General features: G+C 48.7%; 1 protein-coding gene across 1 annotated transcript; it reads right to left on the bottom strand.

The window, feature by feature from the left end:
* Positions 1 to 3,455: 3,455 nt before the first annotated feature.
* Positions 3,456 to 4,188, bottom strand: LOC125917963 (class A basic helix-loop-helix protein 9-like). The gene has a single exon (XM_049624022.1). It carries the CDS (start codon positions 4,186 to 4,188, stop codon positions 3,532 to 3,534), a length of 657 nt encoding a protein of 218 aa, XP_049479979.1. The 3' UTR covers positions 3,456 to 3,531.
* Positions 4,189 to 24,133: the final 19,945 nt, after the last annotated feature.

Genomic DNA, 24,133 nt, shown 5'->3' with positions numbered 1-24,133 from the left:
CCTTGCTAGACAGACAAGGTGCTGCTTCCTGTGATGGAGGCAACGAGTATAAGGAAAGGAGTTGGAAGGCCCAGACTTCCTAAGAGAAGCCAAGAGACTGCGTGTATGGGAGCCCTTTATGAGCCGTGGACTACTGTAAGCGTCTACTTGTTATTCTTCTCTGACTCCCTCTCCTTCGAGCACTATTTGAGTGGATGGTTGGTAGCAATCTTATATAATTTCTGTCTTGAGGTATACTGGTCCTTTGTATCTTTTAGCCATGACTTTTAGCAGCTCTGTCTTACATATGTGGTTTCTCTTTCTAGTGCTTTTCTTTCTATATTCACTTAATAGTTATCATTGTACTATTTTTCTCTATATTTGGACAAGCCTAGCTGGTCTCGGTTGACAACGCCCATTCCTTTCATAATCACAGATTTAGCTGCTCCTCTCCACAGTAAGTCAGTCATCTTGGAGAATGGATACAGGCTTGGGAAGCAGATTTTTAAAAATCAGGGGCACCTGGGTGGCTCAGTCAGTTAAGCGTCCAGCTTTGGCTCAGGTCATGATCTCACGGTTCATGAGTTCAAGCTCCACGTCGGACTCTGTGCTGACAGCAGGGAGCCTGCTTTGGATTCTCTGTCTCCCTCTCTCTCTGCCCCTCCCCACATAATGCTTTCTCTTTCTCTCAAAGTAAATAAATAAAACTTAAAAAATAAATCAAGCAAGGGGCGCCTGGGTGGCTCAGTCAGTTAAGCAGCCGACTTTGGCTCACATCATGATCTTGCAGTTTGTGGGTTAAAGCCCCACATCAGGCTCTGTGCTGACAGCTCAGAGCCTGGAGCCTGCTTGGGATTCTGTGTCTCGCTCTCTCTCTGCCCCTCCCCTGCTCACCCTGTCTCTCTCTCTCTCTCAAAAATAAATAAACATTTAAAAAAATCAAGCAAGGGTTTCAGAAAACCCAGATGGCCCATAATGAAGGGCATTCTGGTCCAGGAGACTCTAATGCATCAGGGAGAGGCAGGGAGTACCTGTTAGATCAATACAGACATGTATGCACACACAAATATTTAGACGTCCACACGTCTAGATAAGCACTCCTGTGATGTGTACACATCAGAAAACTTTTATGGCATTAAAAAAAAAATTGAATGCTAGGCAAACACCTATCAGCGTGAAAATATACAAAACACATGGCCCTGATAAAGCAATAGCTAATGTGTGTGGACTTTAGTTTATAAAACACCCTCCCATGCATTCTGTCTTTATAACAACCTACTGAACAGAATATGTCGTAATAGCTTCCACTCAGTGAGTGCTTACAGGCACTATGCTAAGTGCTTGAAATGCATTATCTCATTTAGTCTGCACAACAGCCTACGATGTAAGTACTTATTTTAGCCTGTTATACAGAGGGGAACCCCAAGGCTCAAGTCCCTTGAGCATTTTGCCCAAGGTCACTCAGCTGGAAGGTGAAGAGACTGAGAACTACTTTCACATCCCTCCCTCTGACTTCACACATCTGCTGCACATTCACGCCTCCACCTGCAGGGGGCGCTCTCGCCATTCCTGCACTGACCGTAAAACTGGGCCAGAACTCTGAGCTCTCTCTATCCTGCAACTTAAGAAAACAGGACTTGCTGGTCATTTTATCATGTTTCCAGGACATAAAAATCTGGGTCTAAAGCTAGGCAGAAGCATTGTCCAAACTGGTCTGAGATTATAATAATATACAAACAGTAACAATTTATGAAAGCCTTCTAATTGCCAGAAATTACATTATGAACAAATGTTAACCCTCACAGCCACCCTGAGGTAGAATCATCTGTGTCAGAGGTGAGGAACTAGAGGCTTAGAGAGGTCAAGTGATGCCATGGGTCACACATGTAGTAAGTGGCAGAGCGGAGACTGGATCCCAGGCCTGTCTGGCTCTTTCCTTTACACTATCAGACGGTGGCACTGCCTCTCCATGAGATGGAAGGCTCAGTGGGCAGGTCTGGGGCCAGATTCCCACATTTTGTTCCTGGTTGGACCCTAGGACTCCTCTGCCCAGAGTCAAAGCTTTCCTGTGATCTGTGCGGCAGCTACCTGCCCTGTGAAATTGGGAACCCTGATACCTATGGGCCGAGGGCAGGATGCCAAGTGGGCCAGACAGTGTCTCACTTGCAGAAAGCAAGTATATCTTTAATTAAGGCACTGAGCCTCATCTTGACTGTTTTGGGGACCCTTCACTTATCCTGGGGACTATGGCTGCTCTCCAGCTTCCGTCATAGCCCCCATTCCGAGCTGTGTAACTCTTCTTCTCCAAGCTGGCAAGTGTCCAGCTCTCCAAGGAGACCAGAGAACCCCCAGCCCTCCTCTGGCACATCTGGGTTCTCACCCCAGCCAGCAGCAGCTGCAACATCAGCCCGGTCAGCAGGAGTGAAGCCAGACACTAGCTTGGGAGTGCTCATCTTAGATGCAAAAGCTCTCCAGACTTCTCTGGGAGGGCTGGTTGTGCCTCCCACTTTCTCAGCATATTTGGCCCTAATTCCCTTGACCTCCTCCTCATAATCTTTCCTGATTCTATGTCTGCCTCTCATCATAGAGGCCCTGGCTCTATGCACTGGACCAATTTTCCCTGGGAGCTCCATTCACCCACACTCAGGGTACAAGCAGGACTCACCCACCCCCAGTCCCTGGTCGGCCCTAGGCTTCCTTTCCTGAGACTGGTCCGGACTCTTCAACCATTGCAGCCCTCACGGTGGCTCACTGCAGACAGCAGCTCTGCAGGGTGACGGGTCCCAGAGATGAGGCTGACTGCATCCTGAGTCTCCTGGTGCTGCTCCCCCTCTCCAAATAATGTCATTTCCCACAGTGCTCCTCACACTGCTCAGCCACACCTAGGGCCCTGCCATGAATCAGGTACCTACCTGTGGGAATCAGGCCGTGGGAGACCGACATTCCACAGTGAGCCCCCAGACCTCGGGCCTTTCTGCCACCCTGGGCCACTGGGCCCAGTGGACATCTGATAGCAAACGGAGATGATAGCTTTTCCTTTTTATTTGGCTCCTTCTGTTGCCTCTCTTAGATCACAGACTTGGGGTATCAGCACAGGCTGGGGACATGGACCCCACACTGTCATCAGACCACACCAGGTGTCACCCACACTCCCACCTACAAGCCCCTCCCGCCCCCCCCCTCCAAAAGCCCTCTTTCTCCTAAAAAGCAGCAAGAGATAGGACTCAGAGGCACAGGAACGCAAAGATCACTTTCTGAGAAGAGTTCATCAAGTCCAAACATAAAAAAGAACCCAGCAGGATCCTGCTCCTTTCCTGGAGCTGCCATCCCTGGTTGGGCTTCAGGCTGAGGAGGGAGGTGCTGGGGAGCGCAGCCTTGGGCTCAGTTCCTTCCTACTGGCAAGGCTGCCTCCTCTCTCTCTCTCTGGCCTCAGCCATTCAGTTTTTCTTGGTCCAGGACGGTTTTTTGCAGTCTTCCCTTTAGTAGTCATCCTGCCGTTGGCTCCTCCCTGGCCGGCCTCCCTCCAGGCCCACCGGGTCTCTCTGGAGCCAGTCAGGAGTGCTGGAAGCCCAACCCGGGGCCCGCTCGCGGGTGGCCCCGCGGCCAGGCCAAGGGAGCCCCGGGACCGCGGCGCCAGCTTCCCGCGGACGCCTGGGCCGCGCCCTGAGCCTCGGCCACCGCCCTGGGCCGTCCCGGGTGCGTGTGCGGGGAACACGAGGCGCAGCGCGGCGCGAAGGGGCCGGGGGGCGGCGGGGCGGGCGGCGGCGGGCTGGAGCCCGCGTCCCCGCCGCCCCCGGCACGCGCGGCCTGGCCGTGGCACTCCAGGTGCCCGCAGTGCCAGCGGGGCGCGGGGCTGGCGCGCAGGACTAGGGAGAGCGCCGCGATGCGGTGGATGGCCCTGCGCAGCGTGGCGATCTTGGAGAGCCTCTTGCCGCCCAGGTCGTGCCGCAGCGCCCTGCGCAGCGCGTTGAAGGCCTCGTTGTAGTCCAGGATGCGCTTGCGCTCCCGCACGTTGGCCGCCATGCGCCGCGCCTTGGAGCGCGCCGGCCGGGCGCGTTTCCTGCCGCTCGCCGTCTCCTCGGCCTCGCCGTTCTCCTTCAGCACCCCAAAATCCCTGCCGGCCTCCAGGCAAGAGCCCCCCAAGTCCTCGGCGGGGCCCTCGGCCCCCTTCAGGCCTCTGAGGCCTGGTCCCGGCCCGCCTCGGTGCATGGCCTTCCCCGGGCCTTGCAGCCCCGGCTCCGGCTCGCGGGGCTGACAGTCCTCACCTACTGAGCGTTGACTCCTGCAGGCTGGACACTCCCGGACAGGCCTTCTCTAGCTGGGCTTTATGGCACCACGTGGCTCTCCACCCTCCTCATCCATTCATCTCCCTCCTCCTGCTTTATTACCTGCCTCCAGGTAGGTTGGCGAGGGAGGAACCGGGAGGAAGGAAGCAAGGAAGGGAGGAAGCATGCAGATTCTTGCAAGAGGGGACCAGACCCGGCAGCCCGGCCATGCCTGGGGCAGTGCTCCAGCCGCCAGGGAGAACTTGCCCTGCCTCACTCCAGGGCCTCTCTCGGGTGACCAGGTTGAACACACGTTCCACCTGCAGACCCCAAATACAGTGCCAAATTTGGCCCCTGGGCAGGAGTGCCGATAGGTACACAGAAGGGTCGCCGTGGTAGTTGAGTGTGTTTCAAGAACCTTGAAAGTTCTCGTCAAGGCTTGTACAACCATAAAGCTGTGCTTGAGCAAAGCATTACTGTCCCCGTGGGGCCAATAAGGGAGGGACAGATTTGATACAGCAGGGGCCTGCAGGTAAGAGAGACCTGAAGCTTCTGGCTTTTCCAGCTACCAGAGTGAGCTTGCCTGGGATTCTGGGTTTGGGTTTTGTTTGGACCTTACTCTCCCTCTATCTCCCTTTGCCCCCCCCCCCCCCCTTCAGAAGGCAGAACTGGACTGAGCCAGCAGCAGAGGGTGATGGAGATTGTCTTGTGAAACCCTGGCTCCCCTTGTGGTACCCATCAGGGGCATCTTTTGGTGTTCAGGGTCCTTGGGCTGCTCTGTCTCATGACACAGCACTGCCATGTTATGAACTCAGTGAACCCACCCACCCACCACCCCTCCCCATTTCCAAGGATTTGAATGTAAATTTTTTTTCAAGGTTTATTTTTGAGAGACAGAGAGTGAGTGGGGGAGGGCAGAGAGAAAGACACAGAATCCGAAGTAGGGTCCAGGCTCTGAGCTGTCAGCACAGCCCAAGGCAGGCTTGAACCCATGAACTGTGAGATCATGACCTGAGCAGAAGTCGGATGCTTAACGGACTGAGCCACCCAGGCATCACTCCCCCCCCGACACACCTCGCAGGGATTTGAATTTTAAATAGAGTCTCAGAAAAAGAATAATGTTTAATCCTAGAGAAGGACCCTCAGTGGAATTTCAGGCATCCACAAGTGAGTTATTTGAAGCAGCAAAGTCAATGTCATTCCCAGCCACAATTCAAAAGCCTCCAAAATGTGAATGTTTGCTCTGGCATCCAGCTGGGATGAGTATAGGGTTCACATCCTTCTCACCAAAGAGCATACCAATAATCCCATTGTTTCAAACTATTAATTGCTCTGTGGAGAAAAAGAACACGGCACTAGGAAACAAATTGTGTATTTATCTGTGATTATTTATTTTATTATCTGTCTTGCTCACTAGACTATAAGCATCCTAAGGACATTTGTATTTCTGGGGCTCTATTCCCCAAATCTGCAATATCTGTGAAATTACAAAGTGAATGAAAGCAGACAGAACTGGATGTTTTCTCAGTCTGTTTCCATCATCCCCACAACACACACACACAAACACACACCAAATCACACAGAAATGCATGCCTCTAGCAGGATTCTATACAGAGCATAGGCCACAGATGTCCAACTGTGGCCAGTAGAATCCAGCTTAACTAACAGGATGTCAGTCTCAATGGGTCATCTCAGGTGAAGAGGTCATCAGGTCAACACCCAGAGAATTTGGTTCCTGAGTATCACATTCTATGGCCACCTCTGCTGCTACCCCTATCCATGTCCTTTAACCACTCTAGAGAGAAATGAGTCACTGCCCTGCTCATGGGCTTGCCCAGCCCTTCAGAAAAGCCTGGCCCCTAGGGTCCAAGGTAGGCAGGTCAGGAGGCAGCAGGTAGACATTTCATTCCCAGAAGGGCCAGGTGGGAGAGGTGATATGGTGAATGGGAGCCCTCCCCCCGCCACCCCCCAGGCAGTGTCTTCTTCTGAAATTGCCCCCATCCAGGGCACGGTTGGACATATGAGCGCTTCCAGAGAATTCCACTGGACAGGGAGTCAGGAGACCTGGTTCTGGTTCTGCTACCAACTTGCTACATGACTTTGTGCCACTCCTGTTTTCTATATACTTCAATTTCCTTTTCTTTGCAAGGAAGACATCCTTTCTACAAAAGAAGGTGGGCAGGACCAGCTACATAATTTGCAGCGCCCTGTACAAAATGAAAACTGGGGCTCCTTGTTCAAAATCATTGCAAATTTCGAGACGGTGACAGGAGAACATTCAGCTGAGCTGGGGGCCCTTTTAAGCATGGGGTGCCCACGTCCCATGCCAATGAATCTGGCCCTGAGTGTAGGACATAGTAGTGTAGAGGTAATGAGCACAAGTTTTGGATCAAAACTCATCTGATATTTGAGTCCTCCACCTGCAAAATAGGATACCAGTCTCAGAGGACTCAGTGAAATAGACTCCAGTAAAGAGGAAGCCTCAAGAAATACTGCACCTGGTTTTCTCAAGGGTAACCTCAGCCTGAGTATGACCACCAACAGGCCTCCCCTCCCTCATGGTGTCTCCAGGGAGCCCATTACCCATGATCAGGAGGAAATAGACGGGCAAGCCCCAAGCACCCCTCACCTCCACAGAAGGATGGAGATGACCTATCTGAGGAGTCCTTCCCACAGATCCTCAGGGCAGCCTCCCAGAGGGGAGAGTCTGCCTGGGGCAGTGTGTGAGGTGAGGGAGGGTGCCAGTCAAGTAATAAACAAGCTTAAACTGTTTGCATCACCTTTCCCTCCACTAGTGAGAACTCACAATCCACCATGAGCAGGATGCTGCTTAGCAATAATTACTAGTAATAGCAATCATCCTCTTTTTTTTTTTTTAATGTTTATTTAGTTTTGAGAGACAGGGAGAGAGGGAGTTGGAGCAGGGGAGGAGCAGATAAAGAGGAAGACACGGAATCTGAAGCAGGCTCCAGGCTCTGAGCTGTCAGCACAGAGCCCAATGTGGGGCTCGAACTTACGAGCTGTGAGATTATGACCTGAGCCAAAGTCGGATGCTCAACTGACTGAGCCACTCAGGTGCTCCTCATTATCTTAGTAATATTGATACTGATTTCTATTGAATGCTTATTATAGGCCAGGCATAGCACTAAGTGCTTTGTATTTATTTATTTATTTATTTATTTATTTTACTAAGTGCTTCTGAAACATATCTTGGCCACACAACAATCCTACACGGAAGGCCCTGTTATTATAATACCCATTTTACAGACTGGAAACTGCAACCTAGAGAAAAGTAAGTAACGTGCTGCAAGTCAGAGGGCTGAGCTGTGTGACTCCTATTTACAGACCACAGTCTTAACCCCTCTGGGCTGGACCTGCATTCTCAACTCAGGGAGTCCCACACCCCCAGCACCAGCAACCCCCACTGACCACCTGCAGGTATTAGAGGCCTGGCTCCTGCCCTTGGAAACAAAAGCCATTAAGAGATTCAAACAGTTTCAACCAAGTGTAAAAAATAAAAAGAACTTGTCTGGTACAGAGAAGGGTTGGAGTAGGGAGGGAGGGCCCCCCAAATGAAGAGAGACAAGCAGGAAAGAAGAGAGAATATAGCTGGAAGCCAGGAAAAGTCCTGAGCAGCCCAACTGCCTGCCTCCTGGGCTAAGATTTGCTGCCTGGTGTTTCCTTGGCTAATCATCTTTCTGACCCCAGCTGGACTGATGGCTGCTGGGACCTGAAGGAGAGCACCGGAGAGCAGAAGTGACAAACCAGGGCTCACATGCTTACCCTATGGCAGGTGAGCAAGGGCCCAGTAAGCCAGGAGTAGCCGGAGGGGATTCAAGATCAGCCTGCAGCTTCCTACATGGGCACGTTGGGAAGGCTTTAGGCCTCTTTGTCTGTAGAGTTCTGGATGGATCTCGGCGGCCTGCAGCGGGTCACCAGCTTCCGCAGCTTTCCTCCTCGGTAAAGCCAGCCCTGAGCCCTTCCCTGCAGGGCTCCCTTTCTTAACTCCATCTCAAAATGTAGCAGATCATATTATATACTGTTATGTTCATGTTGTGTCCACATCTGGGACTGCCTCTGTACTCCCAGGCCTACCACAGTGCCTGGTACATAGGAGGTGCAAGGAAATATTTTCTGAACATTGACCAAATGGTGCAATCCTTGATATTAAGAAATTCATGAAACTCTGGAAATTCCACACTGCTCTGATCAAACGGGCTCTATATTCAAATCCAGTAAATATTTATTGACCATCTACAAATACCGGGCCCAGTGCTATAAGCTTTAACATGTGTTGACAGCCACAAGTATGTGTATTACCTTAAGTCTATAGAAGCCCAATATTATAATAGAAGGAAATAAACCTTGCAGCCAAATAAAAGTGCTTTAAAATTCCCCACCCACCCTATTCCCTGGGGGGAATTTGACAGCTGTCAAAGCTGTGGTTCTCAGGGCACCTGGCTGGCCCAGTCAGTGGAGCACGTAACTCTCGATCTTGGAGGTTGTAAGTTTGAGCCCCATGTTGGCTGTAGAGATTAAACATAAAATCTCAAAACAAATAAGCTGTGGTTCTCAAAGTGTGTTGTGGTGGCAGCAACATGGACAGAAAACTTCTCAGACCCCACCCCATGTCTACTGAATTCAAAATTCTGTCTTAACAGCAAAGGGGCAGGGGCTCCTGGGTGGTTCAGTGGGTTAAGCCTCCAACTTCAGCTCAGGTCATGATCTCACAGTTCATGAGTTCAAGCCCCGCATCCTGCTCTGTACTGACAGCTCAGAGCCTGGAGCCTGCTTCGGATTCTGTGCCTCCTTCTCTCTCTGCCGCCCCCACGCCCTCTCTCTCTCTCTCTCAAAAAAAAAGTAAAATATTAAAAAAATTTTCTAACAGCAAAAGTGATTGGAATGCTCAGAAAGATAGATTTGTTCTTCCAGAGTCTAGCTCAGTGGCTATTAAATACCAGCTTGCATAAGAATGCCTGTTGAGGGTTATATACATTATGCCTTGCATGCCACAATTTAATGTTTATTCAAGAGTAATTGTGACTACACACAATTTGTTTCTTGCACATTAACTTTAGAGCATCCCTATCAATGCGGTGGATGCAGGGAAAATTTATGGCAAGAGACAACTATGGGTCTCAAAAGGAACAAAATAGCCATAGAAAATCAATAAGGGAAAAACAAAAACAAAAACATGAGATTGAACCACTGACTTCTCTCTGGCCCCCTAACATGAACCCTTGAAACGAGATTGGGGAAAAACAAAGAAAATGTCCCAACAGCACAATTTCCCAGGCCTGGAAAGGAGCCTACCCTCCCAATCCCTTCCCCCCAAACAGTTCTGGCTTTTCCTTCCCGTGTGTCGTACGTTTCCAGGCCTGCTCCCCCACCCTTCCCCGAACAAGTCAGGAAATGGCCCACGGCTCCAAATTAATAATTCTGAGCCACACTCTCTTGACAAATGGCCGGGGTTCCCGGAGTGAAGCGCCCCCGCCGCCCTCGGCCCGCCGCCCACGAATCCCAGGAATCCGGGGGAGGACTCCGTCGGATCCCGGCTGCAGTCCCCGGGGTGTGGGGCTCCGCGGTGGGGCTCGGGCGCGGCGAGCGCGGGCAGTGCGGCCGGACTTCAAAGGCGGGCAGCGGGGCTAGCATTTCCGCGGCACCTGCAGCGGCGGCGGGTCCCTCCCGCGGCGCGGCTGGAACCCGCCCCCGCCCAGGAGCACAGCTTCACCCGGCCGGGGCGGGCGGAGGGAGGAGGGGCCGCGGCCGTGATTTAGGGCCAGGCGGTTCCGCTGGCGGCCGCGAAGGTGCCTATTACCGCTCGACTGGGCCTGGATTTCAGAAATTCCTGCTCTTCCTCTGGAAGTTCCGGCGTCGCTCCCCCGGGGGGAGGGCAGAAGTCCCACCTCGGAGGGAAAGCCCAGACCGAGGGACGGGCGTTCCGGGGGAATCGAGCCCACGGGGTCCTGAGAACTCGAGCGGGGCGGGAGAGCCGACCCCCAGAAAGGCCTGCAGTCTTCCTTCGTTTTCAGGCTGAGACCCTTAGCAGTTCAATTCAGAGATGGGCTTAGAGTAGCGGTAATTTGGGATCCGGCAGGTTCGGGTTCAGTTTCAGGCTCTGCTCATTCATTCATTCATTCATTCAACAAAAATGTATTGACTGCCTACTGTGCTAGTTACTGGTGTAGAGTAATAATAGAACAAAAACCTGTCCTCATGGAAGTCACATTCTAGTGCGGAGAGCAAATAACGAGAAAAATAAGTAATTTGTATAGTAAATAAGTACCATTATAAGTATATCAGGGGGCACCTGAGTGGCTCAGTGGTTTGAGCAACTGACTCTCTTGTTTTGGCTCAGGGTTGTGATCTCACTGTTTGTGGGTTCAAGCCCCACACCCAGCTCCACGCTGACAGCATGGAACCTGCTAGGGATTCTCTCTCTCCCTCTCTGTCTGTCCCCCCCCCCCCGTAAACAAATAAACTAAAAAAAAAAAACCCACAAGTATAGGAGCGCCTGGGTGGCTCAGTCGGTTAAGTGTCCGACTTCAGCTCAGGTCATGATCTCGCTGTCTGTGGGCTCCAGCCCCTTATCAGACTCTGCAGACAGCTCAGAGCCTGGAGCCTGCTTGGGATTCTGTGTCTCCCTCTCTCTCTGCCCCTCCCCTGCTCATACTCTGTCTCTCTCACAAAAATAAATTTTAAAAAACATTAAAAATTTTAAAGAAAAAGTATATTAGAAGGTAAAAATAACACCAGAAAACAGAAAATGAAGAGTGTATGTATAGGTTCAGGGGTTGGGGGATGTGGGGTAAGGGGAAGCCCACCTGAGAAAGTGACATCTGAGTAAGGATTTGAATGAGACAAGGCATTGTGGCTATCTTGAGGAAGAGCTTCCAGGCAGAGGGAACAGCATGTGCACAGGTCTTAAGGCAGGAGAGTATGTCTGAGTTTCAGGACAGCATCCACAAGCAAGGTGGCCAGTGAGGGTGGGACAGAGCAACAAGTGAGCTTGGGTCACTTGGCCATGTAGGCTATGGCAATATCTTCCCATTTTACTTGACAAGATATGGGAAGTCATTAAACATTTATTTCCTCCCCTTCACTTCATGGATCTTTAAAAACAAAACCGGGGCGCCTGACTGGCTCAGTCGGAAGGACCCTTGGTCTCAGGATTGTAAGTTCAAGCCCCACACTGGGTACAGAGATTACTTAAAAATAAAATCTTTTAAAAATAAAAATTTGGGGACACCTGAGTGGCTCAGTTGGTTAAGTGTCCAACTCTTGATCTCAGCTCAAGTCTTGATCTCAGTATCATGAGTTTAAGCTGCTTTGGGCTCTACCCTGGGCATGAAGCCTACTTTAAAAAATTAAATAAAATAAAAATGTTTTTTTTTTAATTAAAAGAAAAAAAGAGGGGCACCTGGGTGATTCAGTCAGTTAAGCGTCTGACTCTTGGTTTCGGCTCAGGTCGTGATCTCACAGTTTATGAGTTCGAGCCCCAAGTCAGACTCTGCACTTAGTGGGGAGCCTGCTTGGGATTCTCTCTGCCGCCCTCTGCTCCTCCTGTGCTCTCTCTCTCTCTCCCTCCCTATCTCAAAATAAATAAATAAACTTTTAAAAAAGAAGAAGAAAGAAAAACTATTAGCTTTCTGTTTCTCTGACTGCTGGATGAGGACTCTCCCCTCCCCTCTGGGCAGCACCCATCTCTTAGTGTCCTTCCTCCCCCTGCCAGTGCTCTGGGAAGAAAGGCTTCTTCTCTCCCCCCTGCCTCCACTCCACCTCTTCTGGGGACCTTGTCTCATCGGTTGCCTCTCCCTTGGTTTCACAGCTTTCCCTCTCCACTGGCTCCTTCCTTGGAAATACAAATGTTCTTGGGCTGCTTTCTCTGACTTAGTCTTTCTGACAACCTACAATGAACATCTTCCTTGCCTCGCCCAGCATCAGTTCTCACCCCTATAAACGAGGTCTGGCTCTTGTCACCCCCAATCGCCAGTCTCCTAAAACCCTCTTCTCTTTCATTCATCCCCTGTGATCCCAGCAAGCCTTTCCTGGTCAGTTAAGTTACACATTTATTGAGCACCTCTTTGCCAGGTCTCGGATTAGGCACTGAAGATACAATGATGAACAAAATGGATGTGGTTCCTGCCCTCACGGAGCTCACCATCCAGTGCAGAATAGTATCTCGTAAACAATTGTTTTCCATAGCATGAAACAAGAGAACGCAAGGTTTAGAAGTGGTGCAGAGGTTGGAGGATGAGTTTCTAAGAGGGGACAGGAAGGGTTTTACAGGGGAGATGATGCCTGAACTCGATTTCAAAGGATGAACAGGAGTATAGGAGTGTGCCAAGCAGACAAGGGGTGGAAAGCATTGACAATCTAGGGAGCAACATATGCCAAAGCCTGGACGTATAAGCCATCAGATGGGAACAATGCAGTCAATTGGCTTTGCCAAACCATGATATGGGAGACCAGGGAGTGGGGGATGAAGCTGGGGATTATGAGGCATTATGCCAGAAAGCTTGTGGTCACTGTAGGTCACCAGGTACCACAAAAGGATATTAAGTTGAGGAGTGACACAGTTGTACATGGATTGTAGCTCCTTTGAGCAGTATGGAGAATAGATCTAAGGCAAATTGGTTAAGAAGCTACTGCAGGGGTTCAGGTGGCAGGGGAGGGGCCTGAGGTATGCAGGTGTGTGTGGGGGGGTGCTGGAGTCAACATCTGTTTGGAAAGTAGAATTGGTACATGGAGGCAACCAACTGGATGTAGCAGATGATGAAAAGAAAGTGCTATTTCCCTGTCCCCCTTCAAAAACTGGAAGTCTGGGATTTCGGATCAGCTCCTGGTGATGGGCTCTCTGAACTAGGGTTCAGGTGTGGACTTGGAGAATACTCAGGAAAGGCAGAGAGCTGATGGTGTTATGGTCACCTCTGGGGCTGGGGGTGGGGAGACCTGGGGCACTGGAGCATTCCTGCATGGTTTTTTGTTGTTGTTGTTGTTGTTGTTGTTGTTGTTGTCATTGTTTGCTGGTACCATGTGAATAGTCTTTTTTTTTTTTTTTTAATTTTAGTTAGTTAACATACAGTGCATTATTGATTTTGGGAGTAGAATTCAGTGATTCATCACTTACACACAACACCCAGTGCTCATCGCAACAAGTGCCCTCCTTAGTACCCATCACCCATCTAGTCCACCTCCCACCCACCTCCCTCCATCCACCCTCAGTTTGTTCCCTATTGTTAAGAGTTCTCTTTTGGTTTGTTTCCCTCTTTTCTCTTATCCCACCCTTCCCATATGTTCATCTGTTTTGTTTCTTAAATTCCGCATATGAGGGAAATCGTATGGTATTTGTCTTTCTCTGATTGACTTACTTCGCTTAGCATAATACATTCTAGCTTCATCCACGTCATTGCAAATGGCAAGATTTCATTTTCTGATGGCTGAGTAATGTTCCAGTGTGTGTGTGTGTATACATATCTTTTTAATGTCTATTTAAAATTTTTTGATGTTTATTTTTTGAGCAAGTGAGAGAAAGAGTGTGAGCAGGGGAGGGGCAGAGAGAGAGGGAGACACAGAATCCAAAGCAGGCTCCAAGCTCTGAGCTGTCGGCACAGAGCCTGATGCAGGGCTCGAACCCATGAACTGTGAGATTGTGACCTGAGCCGAAGTTGGACGCTTAACCAACTCAGCCACCCAAGGGCCCCTTTAATGTTTATTTTGTTTATTTTGAGAGAGAGAGAGAGAGAGAGAGAGAGAGTAAGCACGAGGAAGGAGGGGCAGAGAGAGGGAAAGAGAGAATGCCAAGCAGACTCCACACCTTCAGCACAGAGTCCGAAGTGGGGCTTGAACCCATGAACCATGAGATCATGACATGAGCCCAAATCAAGAGTTAGACACTTAACTGACTGAGCCACCCAGGTGCCCCTATACCGCATCTTCTTTATCCATTCATCAGTGGATGGACATTTGGGCTTCCTCCATAGTTTGGCTATTGTTGATAATGCTGCTATAAACACGGGGATGCATGTACCCCTTCGAATATGTATTTTTGTATTCTTTGGGTAATACCTAATAGTGCAATTGCTGGATCATAGAACAGTTCTATTTTTAGTTTAGTTTTTTTTTTTTAAGAGCCTTCATACTGTTCTTCAGAGTGGCTGCACCAGTTTACATTCCCACCAGCAGTGCAAGAGGGTTCCCCTTTCCCCACATCCTTGCCAACATCTGTTGTTTCTTGTGTTGTTAGTTTTAGCCATTCTCACAGGTGTCAGGTGGTATCTCATCATGGTTTTGATTTGTATTTCCCTGATGATGAGTGATGTTGAGCATCTTTTCTTGTGTCTGTTAGCCATCTGGATGTCTTCTTTGGAAAGTGTCTACTCATGTCTTCTGCCCATTTCTTTACTGGGTTGTTTGTTTTTTGGATGTTGAGTTTGATAAGTTCTTTATAGATTTTGGATACTAACCCTTTATCAGATGTGTCATTTGCAAATATCTTCTGCCATTCCACAGTCTGCCTTTTAGTTTCGTTGATTGTTTCCTTCACTGTGCAGAAGCTTTTTATCTAATAGTATTCTTACCTGGGGGGAGGGGCACCTCCATGGTGGGGCTCTAGGTGGGAGGGATTCCTCGCAGCTGGGACAGACAGGAGTCTAGGTACTTGACTCCTTGACTTGAGTGTGGAGCAGGTGTCCTAAAGAAACGGGCAAGAGAAGAGAAATTGCTCTGCCAGCACCTGGGCCAGTAGCCGCGAGTGTCCTGTGGGGCATCCACAGGAGGTTATTGCTTAGGTGTGGGTCCAGCCACCCCCTTTCCTGTAATTCCTATGAGTTTCCCAAACTTGAACGCCAGCCTTTCTTTCCATTGATCTTGTGAGCTGCCTCAGAGCTACCCAATAAGTTCTTCTTCTGCTTAAGTGAACCAGATTGGGTTTGGTTGTTTACAACCAAGAATCCTGACAACACAAAGCAGAGAGTAAGCAACCATCCTGTTTCCCCTCTATTACTCCCCAGCCTGTACCTGCCACGTACTGGCTTTGAGACCTGGGGCAGGTACTTTAGTCTCTTTGACCCTCAGTGTCCTCATTCTATAAAATGGATTGGTAACTGCCTCCCAACCAGATTGGGATAAGTAAATGGCACCATGCAGAGAACCCTTGGTGCAGTGCCTGGCACATACGTACTTATTACTATTTTGTTATTATGATTGCTATCCTCTCTCTGGCAGACTTACCACCCCAGGGGTTCTTTCTTCCACTCTCATGCAGGCATATGGCTCTCTCCCCCTGCTCCAACTCCCAGCCCACAGACTCACTTCCCTCAGTCAAGCACCCCTGACAGCTTATTCCTTCTTAGTCTAAAGCTAGAATATTTCTTGGCCCTTCACCTACACTCACCTCTGCTGTGCCTATAACACTTAACAGCAGAATGAGTTGTTTGGGCTCTGGAATAGGAGCATCATTTATTAGCTGTATATCCTTGGGCAAAATGCTCAGTTAACCTCTCTGAGCCTCGGCTTCCTTGTCCATAAAATGGGGCCATATTATAGTACTGCTTCATCAGATTTGTTGTGAAGATCAAATGAAACAGCATGGTATGCTCTCGGCACAGGGCCTTGGTCCTCTAAGTGTCCAAGGAATGCTAACTTTCTCCTCCTGCTGCCACCCTCCTCCCTTCCTCAGCCAGTCTGGCCACTGCAGCTGTAAATCATCCAGGAAGTAAGAGCATCCTCCTTCCTCCCATCCCAGTACCAAACTCCTTATCACCTCCACCCACTAATGACCTGGTGATTGGCTTCTCATTAAAGCAATGACAAAGGGCCTCTGTGATTTTAGCGTGGTTCTAATCAGCCACAGATCTGCCCCAGAGTCAGTCGGGGATGAGGTAGGAATTCTGGGTCCTGGGGCCAGGCTTGGTGTAGACTGAGGACACTGCCTCCCTGTCTCCCGGAGAGGCAGCCACTGCCCCTGCCTGGAATTCTTAGGACAGGGCCCTGCCGTGGGGGAGGAGAAACAGGGCTCTCCCCCAGTGCCCAGGAGGCTGACAGCCAGGTGTGGTCTCAAGGAACCACCTCTGCCTTCCTGAAGTTCAATTTTCTCATCTGTCAAGTGGGAACCGTAAGTAATATCCCCTACCCTGTAGGGTTGGTGTGAGGATAGAATGAGATAAATTGAATGTATATTTCTATGACTTTGTAGGTGTTAGTAGATGGTAGCCACTTTTACTGTTATTGCTTTTTCATTATTATCAGATTCCTATTTTTATTATTATTGGAACCCAGGTGCCAAATTTTCCAACTCCATTTGATAAATACCTTATTCTGTCTCCAGTGATGTGTAATGCCACATGTCTATAATGCCACCTCCAACCATTTCTGTTTAATCCTCGTGTGATCTGGCAATGCCTTGGTCTCCTCGGTCATTTTCAGAATTGTTTTGGATGTTCTTGGCCCTTTACGCTTCCATGGGGATTTTAGGATCCTTCTGTCTAGTTTAATCATCTCCATGTTTATTCTTCTTTGACTCTTTTCTATCTCTTCTATATATGTTTCTTTCTCAAGGTGGCTTCCCTCATGGTGGCAAAATAGCTGCAGGAGTTCTAGGAGTCACATGCATCCTCCGTCATGCACAAAAGGGGAAGAAAACCACCAAGTAGGCAGCTCCTCAAATCCTGACCCATAGCGACCAGAATAATTAATAGTGTCCATTGTTGTTTTAAGCCAATAAGTCTTGAGATAATTTGTTATGTATAGCAACAGATAATTAATACAGCACTATGCCACTTCCCAGCCTTTCCTGCAGTTGGCTGAGTTCTCCTGTGAATATCTGCAGAAGTGATGTACAGTCACTCGCAGTTCTGTGGATAATAATGCAGCCTCCACGCTCCGTCCCCTTCCTCCTGGCTTGAAGACCTAGGGCATCTGTGGGAGCTGGGAGCGGGAGTCTAAAGGGAGAAGAAGCCCGGAGAAGGGCTGCATCTACCATCACCTTAACTAATACAGTTTTCATACAGAGTCTTACAGATTTTTAAAAATACAATCAATGTTCACTTAAATTTGCTCATAGATTTATGAATTTCTTTGCTCTACGTTACCTCCTGTGTCTCAGGCATTCCATCAGGGGGCGTTTATTTCTGCCTCAATTACAGTCTTTAGAGTTCCCTCTACTGAAAGCCTCCTGGTGATGACTCTCACCTTTATTTCTCCCATGCAAGTCTTGGTTGATGATTACATTGAAAAAAAATCACTTTGAAGATACGATGTTGTCTTTTTACTTCCACTGCTATGGAAGTAACAGCTTCGGAGTAACTGTCACTCTCTTGAAGGTAATTTTTTTTTCCAGATTGGTTTTCAAAGCTTTTCGGTGTTTGTGGGTTTTGATAGTTCACTATAACACATTTAAGCATGTGAGTTTTTTAAAAATTTTAGTTTCTAGGATCTGTTGGGCTTCTTGAATTTGTGGTTTGTTATCTCTTCTAGACTGGTGAAATTCCTCTCCTTTATCTTTTCAAATATTGCCTCTGTTGCTTTTTGTTTTTCTCTTTGAATGGTTCTCCAATCACAGATAGGACAGACTTTCTCATAGATAGATCTATTCTCCTCACTTCTGCTTTATTCTACAGATAGTTTTTAAAAACATTTCCATAAACTTCTGTTTAGTTTCATCCTCCTAACTTCTTGTGATGTAGGTAGGGAAGAGTGCGTCTTTTGCCAACAAGGACAAACTGGACTCAGCAAGGCAAAGGCATTTTCCCAAGGTCACACAGCTCCTGGTAGAGCAAGAAGACAGTGAGGCAAGTGATAGCAAAGAGACAGTATTATCTGCTCAAACAAGGTTAAGCTCCAAGGACAGATAGCCAGGGGTATGAGTCCTGGACCCACTGCTCGCTAGCCTAGTGACCTTGGAGAAGTCACTTAATCGCTTCTTGTTGGGATTTTGCCACTTGCAAAACGGGAACCATAAGGCCTAACTTGCGGGCTGTTTGGGGAAGTTCATGAGATAGTATATGCAAAATTCCTGGCACCGAATAAGGCATTCAATAAATATTTGATGAATGAATTAATAAAGTGTTTAGCCCGGTTTGACGCAGTCTCTCAATCAATGTGAGCGATTGCTCTTCTGTTTATACTTTATTTATATAAATAAGTTACAATTTGATGTTATCAACATTGTCATTTCCACAAGTCCCTCAGAATCTGGGAGCCTCTGGGGGCTCCTGCCCCTGCCCCTCCAAGGCTCCCAGACGTGCCCAGCGCCCGCCCCAGGACGCGGCCCGCCCCGCCATAAATCAAGCCCAGAGGTCTCCGGGGCCTGTAATTAACATGCCGCAGGGGGCGGGTCCGGGGCGGCCCCGGGCGGCCCCGCCCACCCTGTCCCTGGGGCTTCCTGCGCCCCGATCCTCTCCAGAAGGGGGAGGGAGAGCGCAGGGAGCTGGGGGGTCTCGCAAAGCCCCCTGATTTATTGCCCTTTGTGTGAAGGAGATTTACGAGCTCAGACCTGGAGCGGGGACCTTGTCGGCAGGCGCGGAGAGCGGGTTTCCCAGAGGCAAGGGAGGCCGGTGGTCACCCGCATAAGTCCTGTGGGCTGGCGGTGCACGTCCTGCCACCCCGTGGGTCCGGGCATCTCCCTCGCCAGGTCTCCCGAGGGCTCCGAGCGGGGGCTGGGCGATGCGGGGGGTGGTGGGCAGGCAAATCCCTAGCTTCCCACCTTGTAACACTCCGTGTCCACAGTCTCCTTTGCTTTTGTGTCAGGGGAAGAAGCAGCCCCCACTCCACCCAGGGCCATCCCTTCAGCCTCCAGAACAGACTCCATCAGTTACTCTCCTTCTGTTATGAGTCAGCGTCTCTCCCCTGGCTCCTTCCCTTCAGTCCATAGATACGGTGCTATTTCAATCAATCAATTGCTGCGTGACAAACTACCCCAAAGTGGCTTAAAACACCAATCTGTTATTTCTCATGATTCTGTCGGTTGATGTGGCAGTTCCTCTCCTCGTGTGATGTCAGCTAGGGGCATTGATGATTCATTCATCTGGGATCTTCTCTGGTGCTGGAATGCCCAAGACGGCCCCTCCCGCCTTCTCCAGGGCCTCTCTACAAGGGTCATCTCTCCAGCAAGATAGCTTGGACTTCCTTACAGCATGGCTGCTGGGTTCCAAGAGGGGAAAAGGGGAAACTGCTGCTTCTCTTAAGGACTGAACTTGGTGGGAAGACCCGAAACACCACTGCTGCCAACTCTCTTGGTCAGAGCAAGTCTCAAAGCCAGCACAGAGGGAGGGAAAATAGATTCCAACTCTTGGCTGATTGAATGACGTGTGTCCATGGATTAGAGGAATTATTGGCAGCAGTATTGGGAGACTATCGACCAGGAGTGATCAAGTATCTAGTCCTGAATATAACAAAGCCTTCCCTTGATCTTGCTTTTCCCTAGAAATCTCTCACTGACTCACTACCCACCCCCCACCCTGCCTCATTTAGCATCCCATAATAATCTGGATTAGCCTCTGTCTACTCTGCTGAAACTGCATTCATCAGTGACTTTCTACATGGCTGACATGACGGCCATCTTCATTTCTCACCCGGCTTGCCCTGCCAGTGAGCTCTGAAGCAGCCAACAACTCCCACCTTCCAGAAACAGTGCTCCCTGCTTCCTGGTATGCACCTCTCTTCTGGGTCTCTTCCCACTCTCTTTCTGTCTTTTTGGTTAGGTCCTCTTCTTCCGTCAACCCCTTTATTTCCAGGTCTTCCACATCTTTATTTCCATCCGCAAGCTCTCTCCTGACGTGCAGATCCGTGTTCCTCACTTCTGGAATACCGTTCTGCAGACATCTCCACCCACATACACCTCGCTTCTCCCTGGCTTCCCCTCTTAGCGAATGAACAAAATCATCGTTTAGCTGGCTGTGCCAGCCGGGAACCCAGGAGCCATCCCACATACTTCCCACCCTTGCCGTCCACTACCCTTCCATATATGCACAATGTGATGGTCCACCAAACTTGTTGCTTTTACCTCATGATTTGCTCTCTAGTCTGTCCCTTCCTCTTCATCCTCACAGCCATCATCTCCTGGTAGAAGAGTCCCCATACTGCTCTTACTGATCTTTTTGGCCTCAGTCTATCTATGCTTCATCTCTCCCTCCACCTGACTACCCAAACACCATTCCCAAACAAGTCTGGTCACTCCCCTCCCTGCCACCGTGGTGGTGCTGACCATAGCATTTTACAAAGTTTGTTCTGTAGATGTTAACAGGTGTTAACAACAACAACAACAACAAAAGTTCTCTGGACAAATACATTTGGAAAATGATGGGTTTGAACAAAACCAAGCAGGTTTCTTTGCTTCCTGACTCCTAGGATTCTCCACTGTGCTGAAACACACAGAAACAAATTTACTGACAAAGAATTCTTTCCTCACAGAGCATCTACCAGGACGGGCTTTCCAGCACACACATCTGTTGAAGAATTGTTAAGTGGTTAAAACCAGATAGGCATGCAGCTTAGTGCAGTAGGATTGATCTCTGGGTAACCCCCTTAACCTCCCTGTGACTCCCTTTATTCGGCTGTAAAATGGGGGTGAGAGTCACCACTCAGAGGTGGTTGTGAGAATTAAATGAGACAGCACTTAGAACACCTGACACTCACCAGGTACCCAGTAATGGTGGGCGTTTACCCTGCCAGCTCTTCCCTGAAGGAGGCAAGTAACAGAAATAAGCTTCCAGAAGCCTAAACAAATTCTTTCTTCTCAAAGGTGTTCCTTTGGGCTGTTTCAAAGAGTTTCTCATCCTTCAAACACGGCTAACTCCGAAAAGAACTTTTTACTTCCCAAATCAAAGGCTTTAGAACTTTGGAAAGAGAAAATTGGGAAATCTAGACCAGGGGTGTGGGAAAGCAGAGCGGGGGGGGGGGGGAGGTGTGGTGTCTCTGCGCCCTCTGCTGGTCAAGATGTGAAATTCCAAGGAGACCGTCCATCTAGGCCTCTAGGCTGAAGCCCCTTGGCTCTCTGCTCCTGGGAGCTGCCTGCAGCACAAATTTGTAACAGGAAATTGCGCTTTTCTGACTCCTGGTCAACTTCCTCCTCTGCTCCCCTCAGGCCTCTCCAGATTTCACCACTTGCAACCCACAGTTTTTCCGTAGGTCTCTCGGCAAGGAACCCACCCTCACCTCCCGTCAAGGGGGAGAAATTGAGACCTTCATATGTGAACCCTCAACTTCCTGTTAGCGCTCACAAAAATATCTGTCTGCACCCATGAGTCTTCTTTCTTCTTGCTGGCGGGTGCTAACCCCTGCTGCTGAGCTGAGGAGCCCCTTCCCTCCCATCTCTTACAAAAACTAGACTTTTTTTTTCTTTTTGAAAATAGACGATTTTTTTAAAATGAATTTAGATTTACATAAAAATTGAGAGGGTATCACAGAGTTCCCATATGTTCTTCACCCAGTTTCCTTTCAAATAGCATCTTAGAAACATCTTCTAAAAGAGCTCCTGGGTGGTTCATTTGGTTAAGCATCCGACTCCTGATTTCAGCTTGGGTCATGATCTCAGAGTCGTGGGATCCAGCCCCCAGTCTGCATGGAGCCTGCTTGGGATTCTCTCTCTCCCTTTCTCTCTGCCCCTCCCCTGCTCCCTCTCTGTTCCTTTATGTTTAAATACATAAACATTTTTTTTTTTTTTAAGAAACATCTAAGAAGTTCTCTTAAATTTATTAAATGTAAGCATTACCCAGTGACTATATAGCCCACTCACTGAGCACACACTGCGTTAAAATCATCTTTTTTAAAAGATTTTATTTTTAAGTAATCTCTAATCCCAATGTGGGGCTTGAACTCACACTGTGAGAACAAGAGTCTCATGCTCTAGTGACTAAGCCAGCCAGGTGTCCTGAAATCATCTTTTAAATAATTCTTAGAAAACCTTGTAAGAAGTCTTTTTAAACAGATCTGTATAAGCATTAGAGAATGGCCATATTATGTTCCATTCACTGAAACAACATTCAGATGTGCTGAATGCATCTTTCAACTCATGTCTTAGAAACACCTTGTAAGAAGTGTTCTTACATCAATATAAGCACTACTGTGTTCCATTCACTGAAAACACGCTTTGCTGTTTCAAATAATTCTTTCAATAATTCTTTAAATTATTTTGAAATAATTCTTTCAAATAATTCTTTTAAAAAATCTTGTAAGATGTTTTTTTAAGGTTTTATTTATTTAAATTTATTATTTATTTTGAGAGAGAGAGAGCATGCGTGGCAGGGTGGTGCGGGGCAGAGGAAAGGGAGAGACAATCCAAATCAGGCTGCATGCTGTCAGAACAGAGCCTGATGCGGCGCTCAAGCTCACAAACTGTGAGATCATGACCTGAGCCAAAGTCAAGAGTCAGATGCTTAACTGACTGAGCCACCCAGACACCCCAGAGCTGAGTTTTTTAAAAGTTGGGTTGGTGGGGGGGGTGGCGCCTGGCTGGCTCAGTCAGAGGAGCATGTGACTCTTGATCTCGGTGTCATGAGTTCAAGTCCCACATTGGGTGTAGAGATTACTTAAAAATAAAATCTTTAAGAAATAAAAATTTTTTTTAAAAAAGTTGAGTTTGGGGTGATTGTGGGACATTCCAGTGGAGATAACAGGCAAACATTTATACAGCATGACTCGAGGAGAGGTTAGCATGGAGGTACACATTGGGTAGCTGCTAAGGCCAGAGGAGTGGATGAAATTGCCGTGGGAAACATGACGGATGAGAAGAGCAGTGGGTGTCAGACAGATCATTAAGAGCAGTGAAGTAGTGGTGGGTGGTAAAGAGAAGCCCTCAAAGGAAGCTAAAGAAGGAGGCCAGAGGTGTGGGAGGGAGACCACAAGAAAGACTCACAGAACATTTCGAGGAGGTGACCACGGTCATGAGCCAAAGACCCTGAAGAAGTCAAGTAAGATGATCAGCCCTCTTGCTGGTTGGATTATGGTACTGGCTGAATTATGAGGTTCTTTCAGGATACAAGGAAGGGACTTCTCAGTTTACCTTAGGACAGTGCCCCTCAAACCTGAGCGTGCGTCACAATCACCCAGAGAGCTTGTTTAAAACACTGTTCTGGGAATGGTTGCCAGAGTTTCTGGTTCAGTGAGTCTGGGGCAGGGCCTGAGAATGTGTACTTCTAACAAGTTCCCAGGTGATGCTGAGGCTGCTGTCCCAGGGCCACACTGGAAGAAACACCGACTTTGGTATTACCATCCTCAGGGAAGTGAGGTGGCAAGGACACCTTTTTGGCAGCCACATGGTGACCTAGGGAGAACTACAACAGTGGCTCATTGGCATTCCAGACGTAGAAGAAGCTCCAATAGTTAAAGCAATCTAGCAAACGGTTTAGACAACAGCCCCCCCCCCCCACCCCCACAGGGGGACAGGCCCTCTCACACATGCTGCTGGGAGGGAAACTGGCATCATTCTCATGAAGGGAAATTTGGTAATAGCTATCAAAATAACGCAGGTATATTCCCTTCAACCCAGCAATCATGCTTTATGGAACTTAGTCTACAGCTATGCTTGCACCCATGAAATGACATCTGCCATTGTTATTCATGAAAGCATTATTTTTATTTTTTCTTTCTTTTTTAAGTATTTTTAAAAAATTATTATTTATTTTGACACACAGAGAGAGAGAGAGAGAGAGAGAGAGCAGGGGAGGGGCAGAGAGAGGGAGAGAGAGAGTTTCCAAAGCAGGCTCCGTACCACCAGCCTAGAGCCCAACACAGGGCTCGAACCCACGAACCATGAGATCATGACCTGAGCTGAAATCAAGAGTCGGACACTTAACCGACTGAGCCACCCAGGCACCTCTGAAAGCATTATTTTGAAAAGCAAAAGATTGGAAGCCATCTAAATATCCATCAGTAAGGGACTGTTTAAATAA

The sequence above is a fragment of the Panthera uncia genome, unplaced genomic scaffold (genome assembly GCF_023721935.1).
Source record: "Panthera uncia isolate 11264 unplaced genomic scaffold, Puncia_PCG_1.0 HiC_scaffold_340, whole genome shotgun sequence".
Taxonomy (NCBI): Eukaryota; Metazoa; Chordata; class Mammalia; order Carnivora; family Felidae; genus Panthera; species Panthera uncia.
This window is presented reverse-complemented; position numbering and strand designations above follow the sequence as displayed.

Bases quoted from the DNA above. Each gene is read 5' to 3' on its own strand.
- LOC125917963 (XM_049624022.1), bottom strand. From the start codon at position 4,188: ATGCACCGAGGCGGGCCGGGACCAGGCCTCAGAGGCCTGAAGGGGGCC.